At 42.6% G+C, this 18,394-nt stretch overlaps 1 protein-coding gene across 1 annotated transcript; it reads left to right on the forward strand.

The window, feature by feature from the left end:
- Positions 1 to 11,635: 11,635 nt before the first annotated feature.
- On the forward strand, positions 11,636 to 13,611 carry LOC311101174 (nucleoside diphosphate kinase A-like; the record flags this gene model as incomplete). The annotated part of the gene is made up of 4 exons (XM_084142261.1): positions 11,636 to 11,761; positions 12,674 to 12,775; positions 13,118 to 13,230; positions 13,497 to 13,611. The coding sequence occupies 4 exons, from the start codon at positions 11,636 to 11,638 to the stop codon at positions 13,609 to 13,611; spliced, it is 456 nt and encodes a 151-aa protein (XP_083998387.1).
- Between the last annotated feature and the right edge of the window lie 4,783 nt (positions 13,612 to 18,394).

Consider the following 18,394-nt stretch of genomic DNA (forward strand, 5'->3'; position numbering starts at 1 on the left):
TAAAGAATAATTTCCTAAGGTTCTATAAAGAACCATTAAAAAAAGGTTATATATAGCACCAAAAAAAGGGTTCCGCTATGGTTACAACATCCCTTTTTGGGACTATATAGAACCCTTTTTTATGGTTCTTTAAATAACCTTTATGGAGAATAGTTCTATAAATAACCTTTCCTTTTTCTCAAAGGGTCTTCATAGACCCTTAAGAAAAACCATAACATTTTTAAATTCTGGTTAGCCATATTATATTGTAAAAATTCCATAGGTGTTCTTATTGTGTTAATTGACTAGTTTAATCAGGTGTGCTAGCGCTGGAACAGGTGGAGGTCATTAAAGAGAATTGAGAACCACTGACTTAATCAACTTTTCACATGTTACACAAGGCCAAATGTCACTGGCCATTGTAATATTTTACATTCAATCACACAACAGATTAGATGAACTGGAATGACACTTTCACTCACGGTTGCACAAAAAGAGCTGTTTGTAAACCACTCCCCAAAATATTTGAATAAGCCGCCGCAGTTCATCAGGAAGTGTATAGGAGATGTTGTACCCACTGTGACTATTAAAACCTACCCAAACCAGAAACCGTGGATAGATGGCAGCATTCACGCAAAACTGAAAGCGCGAACCACCGCAGTTAACCATGGCAATGTGACTGGGAATATGGCTGAATACAAACAGCGTAGTTATTCCCTCTGTAAGGCAATCAAACACAGACAAAGTGGAGTCGCAATTCAACGGCTCAGACACGAGACGTATATGGCAGGGTCTACAGACAATCACAGACTACAAAGGGAAAACCAGCCCCGTCGCGGACACCGAAGTCTTGCTTACGGACAAGCTAAACACCTTCTTCGCCCGCTTTGAGGATAACACAGTGCCACCGACGCGGCCCGCTACCATGGACTGTGGGCTCTCCTTCTCCGTGGCCGACGTGAGTAAGACATTTAAGCGTGTTAACTCTCGCAAGGCTCCCGGCCCAGATGGCATCCCTAGTCGTGTCCTCAGAGCATGCGCAGACCAGCAGACTGGAGTGTTTATGGACATATTCAATCTCTCCCTATCCGAGTCTGCTGTCCCCACTTGCTTCAAGATGTCGACCATTGTTCCTGTAGCCAAGAAAGCAAAGGTAACTGAACTAAATGACTATCGCCCCGTAGCACTCACTTCTGTCATCATGAAGTGCTTTGAGAGGCTAGTTAAGGATCATATCACCTCTACCTTACCTGACACCCTAGACCCACTTCAATTTGCTTACCGCCCCAATAGATCCACAGACGATGCAATCGCCATCGCACTGCACACTGCCCTATCCCATCTGGACAAGAGGAATACCTATGTAAGAATGCTGTTCATTGACTATAGCTCAGCATTCAACACCATAGTACCCTCCAAGCTCATCATTAAGCTCTGGGCCCTGGGTCTGAACCCCGCCCTGTGCAACTGGATCCTGGACTTCATGACTGGGCGCTCCCAGGTGGTGAAGGTAGGAAACAACACCTCCACTTCGCTGATCCTCAATACAGGGGCCCCACAAGGGTGCGTGCTTAGCCCTCTCCTGTACTCCCTGTTCACCCATGACTGCGTAGCCACGCACGCCTCCAACTCAATCATCAAGTTTGCAGACGACACAACAGTAGTAGGCCTGATTACCATCAATGACGAGACAGCCTACAGGGAGGAGGTGAGGGCCCTGGGAGTGTGGTGCCAGGAAAATAACCTCTCACTCAACGTCAACAAAACAAAGGAGCTGATTATGGACTTCAGGGAACAGCAGAGGGAGCACGCCCCTATCCACATCGACAGGACTGCAGTGGAGAAGGTGGAAAGCTTAAAGTTCCTCGGCGTACACATCACTGACAATCTGAAATGGTCCACCCACACAGACAGTGTGGTGAAGAAGGCGCAACAGCGCCTCTTCAACCTCAGGAGGCTGAAGAAATTTGGCTTCACACCTAAAACCCTCACAAACTTTTACAGATGCACAAATGAGAGCATCCTGTCGGGCTGTATCACCACCTGGTACGGCAACTGCACCGCCGCAACCCCAGGGCTCTCCAGAGGGTGGTGCAGTCTGCCCAATGCATAACCGGGGGAAAACTACCTGCCCTCCAGGACACCTACAGAACCCAATGTCACAGGAAGGCCAAAAAGATCATCAAGGACAACAACCACCTGAGCCACTGCCTGTTCACCCCGCTATCATCCAGAAGGCGAGGTCAGTACAGGTGCATCAAGGCTGGGACCGAGAGACTGAAAAACAGCTTCTATCTCAAGGCCATCAGACTGTTAAATAGCCATCACTAGGCAGCTTCCACCCGGTTATGTAACCCTGCACCTTAGAGGCTGCTGCCCTATATACATAGACTTCACTGGCCACTTTAATAATGGAACACTAGTCACTTTAATAATGTTTACATATTTTTGCTTTACTCATCTCATAAGTATATACTGTATTCTATTCTACTGTATTTTAGTCTATGCCACTCCGACATTGCTCGTCCTAATATTTATATATTTCTTAATTCCATTCTGTTACTTTTAGATTTGTGTGTATTGTGTGTATTGTTGTGAATTGTTAGATATTACTGCACCGTTGGTGCTACAAACACAAGTTTTTCGCTACACTCGCAATAACATCTGCTAAAATATGTGTATGTGACCAATAAAATGTGATTTGATTTGAGAAGGACAAGAAATGTAGCTAATGTGTGAACGTTTGTTCACTCAACAAACTTCCTCACAGTTAGCTGAATGCATATTACTTGTTTAGTCGAATTACAAATTCATGTTTGCCTTTGGAAGGCAACACTGTATGTTGGTTCAGCTATATTCCCAAATGTTGTACAAACTCACAATCCTATTGCAGCTGGTTGCCTTAAAATGTTATGTTGAATCAACAAACTGCTCGAAGCTAGCTGAATTTGAACATGCTTGTTGCGTAAAATTACAAATGTATGTATGCTCAAAACCACTCAAAACCACACCCATCATTATCATTTTTCACAGCATGCTCAATTGCAGGTTGATTTTCAGAATTGTTTGTTCCAATACCTGTGTTTTTGCATGTACATTGATTGGTTTTTATCCTACTAACAGTCACTTTTTATGTACTGTAAGTACAAAGTATTGATCATTTTACTTTGGAAGCAAGAAGTGAGCCTCCACCCCTAACCTCCCATCCCATTCCCTCAACTCCACCCCTAACCTCCCATCCCATCCCATTCCCCCAATCCCACCCATCCAACATCTCTCCATCCAACCACCCACCTCCTGCCACCCCCCCTCCCTAGCAGCTGGGGTTGCTTGTCAGTCACCCATTGCAGCTGGTTGCCTTACAGTTTTAAGTATAGCCTAGCAGGCAAACCGGTTTAGCATATACTAGTCTAGTGTCTGCAGTGTTGTTGCTGCATGGTGACACATCCATCATTGTGAGTAATAACCAAACTATGCCAATCTCAACAGGTCATTACAAGTATGCTTTGTACACATAGACTCTACTGTCTGTAGTAACCTACCTTTTTCCTTACTAAAAGTTTTCATTTCGTTTCCTTGCCTGAGAGTTCATTTTTACCCTACATCTAATTCCATGCAACATTGTCGCCCAATTATATTTGACTCAAGTTAATTCATCAATGTGTAGTATGACAGATATTTTTTAGTGGACTATGAGTTAAAACTTAGTTAATCACGAACATAGAGTTAGAATTCTTTGTTGCTAGGCAAAGAACGTAATTGGGTCATTTCACTGTGTGTGTGTGGGTGAAGTGGGAATCTGACCTAGGGCAGATTAGCCAAATTCTTTTCCACAACAAGTCTATAGTAAAAACATTACTGTACGAACATAATTGCATTTTATCGATGGCAATTTGAATGCACAGAGATACCTTGACCAGATCCTGAGGCCCATTGTGAGGCCCATTTTTTTTTAAGGTATATGTGACCAACTGATGCATATCTGTATTCTCAGTCATGTGAAATCCATAGATTAGGGCCTAATGAATTTATTTCAATTACAATTGACTGATTTCCTTATATGAACTGTAACTCAGTAAAATCTTAGAAATTGATGCATGTTGTGTTTAAATATTTGTTCAGTATAAATTCACTAATGATATACTGTCTCAACAGCTGGGGGCCTTCACTGGTAGTGGCGTCAAAATGCAATGTAGAAAAGACCATTGACTTAAATCATACAGTGCCTTCAGAAAGTATTCAGACCCTTGACTTTTTCCACATTTTGTTACGTTACATCTTATTCTAAAATAGATTAAATTGTTTGTTTTCCCTCATCAATCTACACACAATACCCCATGATGACAAAGCAAAAACAGGTTTGTAGACATTTTTTGCTAATTTATAAAATAAAATAAACGGAAATATCAAATTTACATAAGTATTCAGACCCTTTACTCTGTACTTTGTTGAAGCACCTTTGGCAGCGATTACAGCATAGAGTCTTCTTGGGTATGATGCTACAAGCTTGGCACACCTGTATTTGGGGAGTTTCACCTATTCTTCTCTGCAGATCCTCTCAAGCTCTGTCAGGTTGGATGGGGAGCGTTACTGCACAGCTATTTTCAGGTCTCTCCAGAGATGTTCCATCGGGTTCAAGTCCGGGCTCTGGCTGGGCCACTCAAGGACATTCAGAGACTTGTCCCGAAGCCACTCCTGCGTTGTCTTGGCTGTGTGCTTAGGGTCGTTGTCCTGTTGGAAGGTGAACCTTCAGCCCAGTCTGAGGTCCTGAGCGCTCTGGAGCAGATTTTCATCAAGGTTCTCTTTGTTCTTTGCTCCGTTCATCTTTCCCTCGATCCTGACTAGTCTCCCAGTCCCTGCCGCTGAAAAACATCCCCCCACCATGCTTCACCGTAGGGACGGTGTCAGGTTTCCTCCAGACGTGACGCTTGGCATTCAGGCCAAAGAGTTCAATCTGGTTTCATCAGACCAGAGAATTTTCTTTCTCATGGTCTGAGAGCCTTTAGGTGCCTTTTGGCTAACTCCAAGCAGGCTGTAATGTGCCTTTTACTAAGGAGTGGCTTCCGTCTGGCCACTCTACCATAAAGTCTTGATTGGTGGAGTGCTGCAGAGATGGTTGTCCTTCTGGAAGGTTCTCCCTTCTCCACAGAGGAACTCTAGAGCTCTGTCAGATTGACCATCATGTTCTTGGTCACCTCCCTGACCAAGGCCCTTCTCCCCCGATTGCTCAGTTTGGCCGGGCAGCCAGCTCTAGATAGAGTCTTCGTGGTTCCAAACATCTTCCATTGAAGAATGATGGAGGCCACTGTGTTCTTGGGGACCTTCAATGCTGCAGAAATGTTTTGGTACCCTTCCCCAGATGTGTGCCTCAACACAATCCTTTCTAGAAGCTCTACAGACAATTCCTTCCACCTCATGGCTTGGTTTTTGCTCTGACATGCACTGTCAACTGTGGGACCTTATATAGACAGGTGTGTGCCTTTCCAAATCATGTCCAATCAATTGAATTTACCACAGGTGGACTCCAATCAAGATGTAGAAACATCTCAAGGATGTTCAATGGAAACAGGACGCACCGGAGCTCAATTTCGAGCTCATAACAAAGGGGCTGAATGCTTATATAAATAAGGTTTTTCTTTTTTTTCTTTTTTAATACATTTACAAAAACTAAAAAAAACAGTTTTTGATTTGTGATTATGGGGTATTGTGTGTTTTTTTGTTGCCATTTTAGAATAAGGCTGTAATGTAACAAAATGTGGAAAAAGTCAAGGTGTCTGAATACTTTCACCAATGTTCCCTCAAATTTTTTCCAGCGCTGAGCAAATTTCAGGTCTGCTGAGTGCAAACTTGAAGATTGTGAAAAGTCTGTGCAACGTCCAGTGTGCGTTTACTGTGAACACTGAGGCTGTGCCCTTTTTAAGTTACTGTTTTAACAGTGGCCATGTAGGCTACTGTGGCTATTTGATAATAATGTAGGCCTACCAGATTGGCCTACCATCAAAAACAACTGAGAAAATTCATCCCATAACCATTTAACATGGAAATAGCTGTTCTATCATTCAGCCTACAGTAACAGCCAATGTGTGGTGTTCAATGTAGGCCTACATTCCATGAGACTTTTGAAATAAAACATGCAGGGCTTGACATTAACCTGTTTATCCACTTGTCCTTCAGACAAGGAGGTGACTGAAAATGTTGTTGTGTTGTTTGATACAAGAAAATAAAATGCATTATTATACCCACACCATTATTACAGAGAATCAGAAAAATTATGCAACCCTCTGCCTATTGGCTACTTAGCTTATTCAAGCCTATCTCAAAATACACTGCCCCTTTAAGCCAAAAAAAAAGCTCTTTACCTGACTCGCTTTTCAAAGATGTCTAGAAATGTTTTGTACTCTTGTAGGAAGCAATCACTTCTCTATTGCTGACTACAAATGATCTATAACTGGGCTAATAACTCAATAACTAGCAACGGATATTAACAAAATGTGCACGCGTGGCTACATGCAGCTCTCGCTTTGATCTCAAAACAAGCGCATCTACTCACGACCGCTCATGCTGTAAACACAGTCCAGTTCAAAGTAAATGGCACAGATCCATATATGGCAATGGTCTATTTGCATATAGGCCTACTGCAGCTCTGATTGTTTATGCCACACCGGTCTGTGTAGAGTACGGGCTGCATAGTGCGTGTCAATGCAATACAATCCTACTCCGATGCGTTCTGCCTACAACAAGTTTGTTTTGTTTCAATATGTTGCATTGAAAGGATCATAATTGCCACAGTAAAGGGAAACGTTGATAGTGTTAACAGGGAAAACTCTAGGACAGTGGTCACCAACCTTTTCTGAGTCAAGATCGCTTTGAGTCTAAATGCAAGCCGAGATCTACCGCTCAGATTTTTTTTTAAACATGGCTTTAAAAAACGTAAGCCTAAGCAACATTAACCAATTACTACTGTAGCAATGAGGTTTGTGCAGTAAGCCATAGGCCCAATACATTATCACCGCATATTGGCTTTGCTTGAATTGCCCTGCCAATGCATTGTTGTTCGGGTCATTAAAAAAAATTATATTTCAAAATTTGAGGTAGACTATATGTTCACACCGGTAATAGATCCGTGAAGCACAGCTGAGTGAGCATACATTTAAATAATTTGCTTTTTATTTTTATTTTACGGGGCTGATGGTGCCTGCATCTAATGGTCAGTCTCAGCAGAGGGAGAGAGCAGCAGACTGAGGGTCCGCCTCTCAACATTCCTCAGCTCTCCCTTTCCGACACTGACCAAAAAGGGACACCGTCTTCCAGCTGATGGCGAAACTCCAGTTGCACCGCATTATTTCTGCCTCATGCACAAATTCCTGTTGTTACTCCTATGAATAGAGAAAGTGAAATATTCCTCGATATTAAAAAAGACCCAAGCCGCTAATAATAACAACAACGCAAGCCTATAGATACACTTTCCTACTCATTCATTACTGCTGCAGTGCTTGTTGTAGCACTGAGTGGAAATAGGAAGAATGCGCATGTTATGGCTTATAAAAGTGTTGAATACAAAGTGTTGACAGTGCTGAGAAAGAACTTAAACATGAACTCACTCATAAAAACAGCATCTCTTTGCTGTATTCCTTGACAGTCTCGCTCTAGTCATGGTTCTTTTATGCCTGATATGTTACTGCAGACACGGTCATCTGAGCCATCCGATTGGCCAGCGGTACCCATATAGTGCACTTGATTTGCTCTCTGCGCCCGCCTGGAAGGCAAAGTTTGTACCTTCCGACATATTAAAATGTTCAAAATGGCAACAGTTAGCCTACCAAGCGTGCAGGGCAGCTGAATCGGTTGCACCTACCGCCAGTATATATATATATATATTTTTTTTTTAAATATATATATATATATATTTATTTTTTTTAACAATAGGAATACAAGGCTTTATCGTTTTTTACAGAAATGTTTGGCGATGGTCTAGGAATGCCTTGGAGATCGACCAGTTGATCGCGATCAACTGGTTGGTGACCACTGCTCTAGAAAGTTAAGTGAAGTTCAATCTCGTGCTTCTTTCTCTCTGTGGGCTGATATTTCTGCCCAGCAGTCTCGGGGCTACTGCGCGTGCAGTTAAGAGGGAACATTTCTATATATTATTATATATATATTTTTTATGTTTAAAAAAAAAAATTATTTAGGGAACATTGCTCTTCACTCATGCAGTTTACTCTTTTATCCATTATATGGTTAATTTGAATGTATCTATGCACACTATCTCAGCCAATCATAGCTTAGCTGTTCATGCATCTCACTCCTTGAGCCAGAGTGAGATCGCTTACTGAGGGTGTCCAAGTGTCTCCAAGTTTTCTACTACTGTTATGTGTGCGTTCAGATACTAGTGAGTATTGTTTGAGGTTATATCGTAATTATATTGAAAGCCCGAGTGTTAATTGTCATTAGTAGTATTAATGTCACCTTTATCTGTAATGGTAGATTGCTAGCCTAGCTGTTGTTAGCCTGCTATGGCTTCTCTATTATGTTTGTATAGGTCCAAAGCCTAATATTAGGTCACATTGTTTCCTCATGTATATTAGCTATGTTGTTAATACTTAGTTGTGACATTATGTTGTGCAAATGCAGCGGCATTGCTTTGTTAGTGCTACAGCTAAGTGTAATATGCTACATCATGCTAGTGTGCATGCCTTTGCCTCATGGCCCCAGTGTGGTTGTGCATGCAGGAGCACACCCTATTTTGTTAATTTACATGTGAAGCCTGTATGTACCAGCCTGGTTGTTTAGCCCTGTTAATGGTACTGTTTATGTCCACAGTGGTTATAGCTGTATTATCTCCTGTAACTGTATTATTAATATTTCTGTATAATCACTCATTGCAATAGCATAGCCAGAAATTAGTTGGTGGGTGGGCTTGCAGAAATGTGGGTGGGCCAAAAGGGCTGAGAGAAAATGTTGCTTTTTTAAAGCGAATTTCCTGCAATTCTACACATTTTACCATGGATCAGGCAGGAAAATGTGCTGTTTTCTAACGAATTTCATGCTATTTTACACATTTTGCCATGAGGCTGAGAGAAAAAGTTGAATTTTTAAATTAAAGCTGTGATGAAGGCACTGGATTTTGAGCGATTATGAGCTGTCTTGTTTGCTAAATGAACTAATGAAGTAGGCAGTGGCATGGTGTATATAGCCATAGAAGCACAGTTTTGTTCCTCAATGCGGTCATATTTGTGGCTTATTTAGTTATTTTTGGCCACCCATCCCATGAAAGTGAATGTAATTCCAGTTAATCTAAATGTCATTCCAGTGCCTGCTTGCTATGAATTATATCACATAGTGTTTGCATGTTTAGGTAAAAAGGAAAATAATGTCCATTTTGGAACACTGACAAGTAGAGAGCATAAAAAATATATATACACTAACGGGCAAAAGTTTTAGAACACCTACTCATTCAAGGGTTTTTCTTTATTTTTACTATTTTCTACATTGTAGAATAATAGTGAAGACATCAAAACTATGAAATAACACATATGGAATCATATAGCAACCAAAACAGTGTTAAACAAATTCTTAAAAGTAGCCACCCTTTGCCTTGATGACAGCTTTGCACACTCTTGGCATTCTCTCAACCAGCTTCACCTGGAATGCTTTTCTTGAAGGAGTTCCCACATATGCTGACCACTTGTTGGTTGCTTTTCCTTCACTCTGCGGTCCGACTCATCCCAAACCATCTCAATTGGGTTGAGGTCAGGGGATTGTGGAGGCCAGGTCATCTGATGCAGCACTCCATCACTCTCCTTCTTGGTAAAATAGCCCTTACACAGCCTGGAGGTGTGTTGGGTCATTGTCCTGTTGAAAAACAAATGATAGTCCCACTAAGCCCAAACCACATGGGATGGCGTATCACCTGTTTACATTACATCGCTCCCACTTCTGACACCAATGTAATGAAACAGGCAGGGAGTGCGGCTCGAACCCAGAACCTTCTAGCCCAAAGCCCAGCGCACCATAGACTGTGGCAGTCGATATCCGCGCTTATAAACCAGGGTCGCTGCATTATGTAGGTCTATTTGTAATATGTATATATATTTTTTTTTATGTCATTATCCACTGTACTATAAATGCTCCCAATTCTCCACACTGTTTCTTTTCCTCTGTAGAACCACACCTTTACAATATTTTCATTAAACAGCACAAACTGGATCCCAGAATTGCAGACATATTTTTAATAGAAAATTAAGGCCAGCATTGTACAACCATCAAAATAGTTTAATAATTCACATGCACCATGACTCGAACGAGATAGCGTGCCACAGGTGTCAAAACTTTCAATGACTGTGCCCAGAGTAAAAGTGGCAATATAGCATCTCAATACTCATTAAACTGACACACACTAAGAGGCAAAGAGTAGAAAACAGATGGCTTTCCATGATTCCATGAACCAGTATCCCAATCCCCGCCCACTGCGCACAGACGTCATTTCAACGTTAAGTTTTGATTTATATTTGGTTGAATTGTCAACTAATGTGAATTAAATGTGAAATCAACAAAAAATGTCATTGGATTTAGGTAAAATTATATAATAAATCCCTTACGTTGATGACCTTTTGCAAATCCATGTTGATTCAACATCATCACATTGCATTCTTTTTTATGATGTGGAAACAATGTTGATTCAACCAGTTTTTGCCCAGTGGGCGCCTCCATGTATAAAACCCAGTAGCGCTCCTGCAATCTGCATTGGATTACTGAAAGCACCGCATTAGCGAAAATAACCTGCCTAGCTCCCTGTCAGTCACTAACCCGGAGGCTCAGTTGTCAAGGTATAGTAAAACTATTGTAGCTATAGTATATTCTACCTGTTTGTGACCTATTTAACTGATATTATATGTCCATATCTTACTGGGATAGACCTGGTTGGAACCTTGTTTCATTTATATTTGGGATATTTAGTCGTTTAATATCACGGCAAACATGTTATAGGCTATTTGTAGCTCTTGTTAAGTGTCCTATACCCTCTCCTATGGCGATATGTCATCTGGCGTGAATGCATTTCATTTTGGTGAATGATTTTCTGCATAGTTTTACCTGGAGAGGCACAGGTTCGCCACTCGGGATATGAACCTACCATTATCTATGAATAAACATTTAGTGCGGTGGTATTTTATTACATTCTATTTGCTCAGTGTTGCAAAAATGTGTTGGAACGAATCATCCACTAAGGTGATTTTGATGCGGGTGATTAGGTAGATTACCTTCTGGCAGCGGGTCAAAGATGCTACGGAGCATGACAGTTGTCAGGCTTCAAACACGAAGTCAGAGGGGTTACCTTGCTAAGGGGGTCCGGTGTGCGCAGTGCCTGCGGCTCCGTTCATGAGATTTTCCCATGATGGGGTCGGGGGGGTCGTCACCGCAACCCCAAGCTGAATGTGCCAAATGTGCCCAAAAACCGTAAGTAACGTTTTCTGATAGTCAGTGGAATTTGCCTCTCTCTCTCTCTCTCAACCCCCTCCTTCCCTCTTTTTCTGTCTCATATCACACTCTCCTCTGTCACTGTGTAGCTCTCTCTCTCTTCTGTCTTTTCATCACTGTGTGCCCCTCTCTCTTTCTTCTATCTCTGCCTTCTATCCTTATCGTCTATCCTTATAGCGCCATGTCGAACGAGGAGCGGACTTTCATTGCCATCAAGCCAGATGGAGTTCAGAGGAGGCTTGTTGGAGAAATCATAAAGAGATTTGAACTAAAGGGCTTCAAAATGGTGGGGATGAAATTTGTCCAGGTACGTTATTCTACTTACTGGAATCTCTGTTATTGTATTTTATATGTAGGCTGTAGTCCTATGTACTTTCAGTGCATTATTAGACAAAATGGGATAGCCAATAAGTAGGACTGAATGGAGGCCTGTCTGTTATGTAAACAGGCTATCTGACAGCATTTCTAAATAAGCACACAAATCATCTAAGCAACTGCCAATACACAATACACATTCATTGGACATATAGTACAGTACAGTAGGGCTTCATTTAGTCCTTGAGGTAGGTCCTAGTGAGCAGATTAGCTTGCTGGCTTTTCTTAACCACATGTATGTTTAGCATAGGTCTCCTGATCCTGTCTGTGTTGGTCTGTGGCCAAGAGGGCTGCCTGTGACTTATGAACCCAGGGATCAGAAGGGCCCACCGATAATAGTCACTGTTTACAGGGGGCTATTCAAGGGTTAAACACATTTACCTAGTTATAAACTCTAGTGACTTCCTGTGATTGATGCTATATACACTATAGCATAGTGTATCCAGATATAGGCTATAGCTTTACGAAACCCTTGTTGTTGAGACATGACTGTTGCAGGATCCTTTACTCCACAGGAGGTTGGTGGCACCTTAATTGGGGAGGATGGGCTCGTGGTAATGGATGGAGCGGAATAGGTGGAATGGTATCAAATACATCAAACACATGGTTTCCATGGTTTCCATGTGTTTGATACAATTCCATTTACTCCATTCCAGCCATTATTACGAACCGTCCTCCCCTCAGCAGCCTCCACTGCTTTACTCCTGCTATTCTACTACAGGTGTTCAACATAGTTCGCTGTACTTTGCTGTGATCTGCCTCTTGTGTGTCTATGGTTATGATGGATTATTGATGATTTATTCATGGTTCTGACTGCCTGTTGTGTTGTGTCTGATTAACCCAGGCCCCGGAGTCTCTGCTGAGGGAGCACTACGCTGACCTCCAGGACAGACCTTTCTTCCCAGGCCTCGTCAGCTACATGACCTCAGGACCAGTGGTGGCCATGGTAGGACAGACTTTCCTTGTTGTGTTCATTTACAAGTGGTGCAATGGTCTAGTTTCTCCTACAAGAACACAGAAAAGCCTGCACCCTGTAATGCTGCTAATACCATTTCAGCATGCATGCATTCACTACCTGTACCACTGTCAGATTATGGCTTTGAGCCGCCAGGCGTCAACATATTCAGATTAGTACTTGTATTTTGAAATGTTTTTGACCGCTGCACATAGAAATGGAAGATCATAAAGAATACTGGGTTATTATATTAAAGCTGATCTATCCTCAAAAAATAAATAAATAAAGAATACTGGGTTAGTAAAGTGTTATCCCTCTGTGTGTGGGTGGCAGGTGTGGGAAGGGTTCAACGTGGTGAAGACAGGCAGGGTGATGCTGGGAGAGACCAACCCTGCAGACTCTAAACCCGGCACCATCCGAGGGGACTACTGCATCCAAGTGGGCAGGTGAGAATTCATCGCACCACACGACTGCACATGATACAACAAGAAAAGAAAGCTGTGTTTAGTTACACACACAACAGATAACACACAAAAGCATTTACCAAGTAAACTTGTGTTGATTTTTTAAAAACCTCTACAGCGGTGATCATTGACATCACTTGGACAACTCCAGTGCTTGTTAACTCTATCCAGAGACACTAATGCTTCATTGACCCATCGTTATACCATTATATGCTAAGTCTCCATCTTTCTTCCCTTGTTGTTTTCAGGAACATCATCCATGGCAGTGACTCAGTAGAGAGTGCCAACACAGAGATCAACCTGTGGTTCAAACCTGAGGAGCTGTGCAGCTACACTAGCTGCTCTACCAGCTGGCTCTACTGATCTAGGATCAGTTTACCATCCACAAACCCTAACCTTTAGGACTAGGAGGGGGAATGTAAAACTGACCTTAGATCAGAGACAACTTCATCCTTCTCTTCCTGGCAACTGAGGACCACGCCACCTTCTGTTCACTTACTGTACCTGTCTGTGATTGGTCCATCCGCGGTTCCATTCATTCCTCTGGATGTACCGTTGTCATGGTAAATGTGTGTTTAACTGCCTGTTTTGTTCAACTGAGCTTTCCAATAAAAAACTCACAACCCCATATTTTTTCTTGTTGCTAGGGGTTTCCAGAAATCCTGGTTGGAGGATTCCGGATTTCCTTCTTATTCCCTCCTGATTCCGGGATACTTCCAACCGTGTTTTCTGGAAACCAAGGATTTTATTTTACCTCTGTCACATCATGAAAACACTTTTCTTTGAACAGCCACCCCATGCACTGCTCTTGACCTGACATGGCCTACAGTAGGTTGATAGGGTTTATTGGTGCATCAACGTCTTGTGTGCCTCAGTCCTGCTGGCCAGATTGACAGTTCAAACATTAGCAGGCCTGGCCAGGTCACTGCCAACATTAAGAGGGATTAGCCGGCTCCATAATCTTAGGTTGGGATTAACTGTGGATCTGCTGCCTTGCTCAAATGAGTAAACGGTCAACCTAATGGTGGACGAGCGTTTTGGGACCTGGGATGACACAAAGGCTCAAAGAAGAGGTATCGCACACATATACTGTATGCTTAGAATAGTACCTGTGTCACTGGGGTGTTTTGAAATGGGAAGATTTGACCCGAGATGTCTATCAGACGTGCGTGTGGTGTGAGCACTGGAAGCACCTGAGCCTGGTGGATCTCTGTAGTCAGTCTCATTGCAGGACTCTGGAGACGCACTAGGTCCACTGCAGGTGGCAGTAACCTCTTGAGTTCCAATCGTTAGGCCCGGCGCTCCTCTCCAGGACAGTCCCCATGAGGCCGAACACCATCTCGTCTACACTATACAGTGGCTTGCAAAAGTATTCACCCCCCTTGGCATTTTCTCAAGTCTCTTGGGGTATGTCTCTATAAGCTTGGCACATCTTGCCACTGGGATTTTTGCCCATTCTTCAAGGCAAAACTGCTCCAGCTCCTTCAAGTTGGATGGGTTCCGCTGGTGTACAGCAATCTTTAAGTCATACCACAGATTCTCAATTGGATTGAGGTCTGGGCTTTGACTAGGCCATTCCAAGACATTTAAATGTTTCCCATTAAACCACTCAAGTGTTTATTTAGCAGTATGCTTAGGGTCATTGTCCTGCTGGAAGGTGAACCTCCGTCCCAGTCTCAAATCTTTGGAAGACTGAAACAGGTTTCCCTCAAGAATTTCCCTGTATTTAGCGCCATCCATCATTCCTTCAATTCTGACCAGTTTCCCAGTCCCTGCCGATGAAAAACATTACATTTGACATTTTAGTCATTTAGCAGACGCTCTTATCCAGAGCGACTTACAGTTAGTGAGTGCATACATTTTCATACTGGCACCCCGTGGGAAACGAACCCACAACCCTGGCGTTGCAAGCGCCATGCTCTACCAACTAAACTACAGGGGATTATGCTGTCACCACCATGCTTCACTGTGGGAATGGTGTTCTCGGGGTGATGAGAGGTGTTGGGTTTGCGCCAGACATAGCGTTTTCCTTGATGGCCAAAAAGTTCAATTTTAGTCTCATCTGACCAGAGTACCTAATTCCATATTTTTGGGGAGTCTCCCACATGCCTTTTGGCAAACACCAAACATGTTTGCTTATTTTTTTCTTTATGCAATGGCTTTTTTCTGGTTACTCTTCCGTAAAGCCCAGCTCTGTGGAGTGTACGGCTTAAAGTGGTCCTATGGACAGATACTCCAATCTCCGCTGTGGAGCTTTGCAGCTCCTTCAGGATTATCTTTGGTCTCTTTGTTGCCTCTCTGATTAATGCCCTCCTTGCCTGGTCCGTGAGTTTTAGTGGGCGGCCCTCTCTTGGCAGGTTTGTTGTGGTGCCATATTCTTTAAATTTTTTAATAATGGATTTAATGGTGCTCCATGGGATGTTCAAAGTTTCTGATATTTTTTTATAACCCAACCCTGATCTGTACTTCTCCACAACTTTGTCCCTGACCTGTTTGGAGAGCTCCTTGATCTTCATGGTGCCGCTTGCTTGGTGGTGCCCCTTGCTTAGTGGTGTTGTAGACTCTGGGGCCTTTCAGAACAGGTGTATATATACTCAGATCATGTGACAGATCATGCACACAGGTGGACTTTATTTAACTAATTATGTGACTTCTGAAGGTAATTGGTTGCACCAGATCTTATTTAGGGGCTTCATAGCAAAGGGGGTGAATACATATGCACGCACCACTTTTCCGTTATTTATTTTTTATAATTGTTTGAAACAAGTACTTTTTTTCATTTCACTTCACCAATTTGGACTATTTTGTGTATGTCCATTACATCAAATCCAAATCCATTTAAATTACAGGTTGTAATGCAACAAAATAGGAAAAATGTATATACAAAAGTATGTGGACACCCCTTCAAATTAGTGGATTCGGCTATTTCAGCCACACCCGTTGCTGACAGGTGTATAAAATCAAGCACACAGCCATGCGATCTCCATAGACAAACATTGGCAGTAGAATGGCCTTACTGAAGAGCTCATTGACTTTCAAAGTGGCACCGCCATAGGATGCCACCTTTCCAACAAGTCAGTTCGTCAAATTTCTGCCCTGCTAGAGCTGCCCCGATCAACTGTTAGTGCTGTTATTGTGAAGTGGAACGTCTAGGAGCAACAACGGCTCAGCCACGAAGTGGTAGGCCACATAATCCCACAGAACGGGACCGCAGAGTGCTGAAGCACGTAGCGCGTAAAAATCGGGAGCTTCATGAAATGGGTTTCCATGGCCGAGCAGCTGCACACAAGCCTAAGATCACCATGCGCAATGCCAAGCGTCGGCTGGAGTGGTGTAAAGCTCGCCGCCATTGGACTCTGGAGCAGTGGAAACACGTTCTCTGGAGTGATGAATCACGCTTCACCATCTGGCAGTCCGACGGACGAATCTTGGTTTGGCGGATGCCAGGAGAACGCTACGTACCCCAATGCATAGTGCCAACTGTAAAGTTTGGTGGAGGAGGAATAATGGTCTGGGGCTGTGTTTCATGGTCTGGACTAGGCCCCTTAGTTCCAGTGAAGGGAAATCTTAACTACAAAGAGTGAAAAAATATGCATTGACAAATATGGTAATTTATAAGTATCATTTTATTCAGTGTAAAAAGTTAGTTCTTACAAAAATCATTAACAGATATGCCTTTTCACAGCCATGCGGAAAAAGTTTGCAATGATTGTAAACAAAGAAACTAAAATAATACAACCAATATTATGTCCCCAAACATTTGGTATATTTACACATTCAAGGAATTGTCTATCAAACCTCGATCACAGCACAAAATTACCAGAAGGATGAAAGAAAACCTCATATTTATAGACACACTATCAAAAAGATGTACAAACCCTACACTGCAACTTAATATGTACCACAAGGGCCAGTGTTAATAATTTCAACAATATTTTTAACAAATCATTTAGTTATTTGTCTCCAAAATAAAACATCAAAACACAACTTAAGCCCCTCCATTCATAATTACAATTGAGAATTATTTTGCCAATAAAATAACTAATAATCACATTATCAAATATATGTAGCACCATGATATAATGGCTGAATATAGAGGGGTTGTCACATACAAAAAGAGACCCGTGTTAGTATTCAATGAACAGACACCGCATTCTAGATTGACTCCCTAGCCCCTACCACCACCACTAGACAGCATGTTTGGGTTGCACCAGATCTTATTTAGGGGCTTCATAGCAAAGGGGGTGAATACATATGCACGCACCACTTTTCCGTTATTTATTTTTTATAATTGTTTGAAACAAGTACTTTTTTTCATTTCACTTCACCAATTTGGACTATTTTGTGTATGTCCATTACATCAAATCCAAATCCATTTAAATTACAGGTTGTAATGCAACAAAATAGGAAAAATGTATATACAAAAGTATGTGGACACCCCTTCAAATTAGTGGATTCGGCTATTTCAGCCACACCCGTTGCTGACAGGTGTATAAAATCAAGCACACAGCCATGCGATCTCCATAGACAAACATTGGCAGTAGAATGGCCTTACTGAAGAGCTCATTGACTTTCAAAGTGGCACCGCCATAGGATGCCACCTTTCCAACAAGTCAGTTCGTCAAATTTCTGCCCTGCTAGAGCTGCCCCGATCAACTGTTAGTGCTGTTATTGTGAAGTGGAACGTCTAGGAGCAACAACGGCTCAGCCACGAAGTGGTAGGCCACATAATCCCACAGAACGGGACCGCAGAGTGCTGAAGCACGTAGCGCGTAAAAATCGGGAGCTTCATGAAATGGGTTTCCATGGCCGAGCAGCTGCACACAAGCCTAAGATCACCATGCGCAATGCCAAGCGTCGGCTGGAGTGGTGTAAAGCTCGCCGCCATTGGACTCTGGAGCAGTGGAAACACGTTCTCTGGAGTGATGAATCACGCTTCACCATCTGGCAGTCCGACGGACGAATCTTGGTTTGGCGGATGCCAGGAGAACGCTACGTACCCCAATGCATAGTGCCAACTGTAAAGTTTGGTGGAGGAGGAATAATGGTCTGGGGCTGTGTTTCATGGTCTGGACTAGGCCCCTTAGTTCCAGTGAAGGGAAATCTTAACTACAAAGAGTGAAAAAATATGCATTGACAAATATGG

Source organism: Coregonus lavaretus, assembly GCF_964263955.1.
Source record: "Coregonus lavaretus genome assembly, chromosome: 25".
NCBI lineage: Eukaryota > Metazoa > Chordata > Actinopteri > Salmoniformes > Salmonidae > Coregonus > Coregonus lavaretus.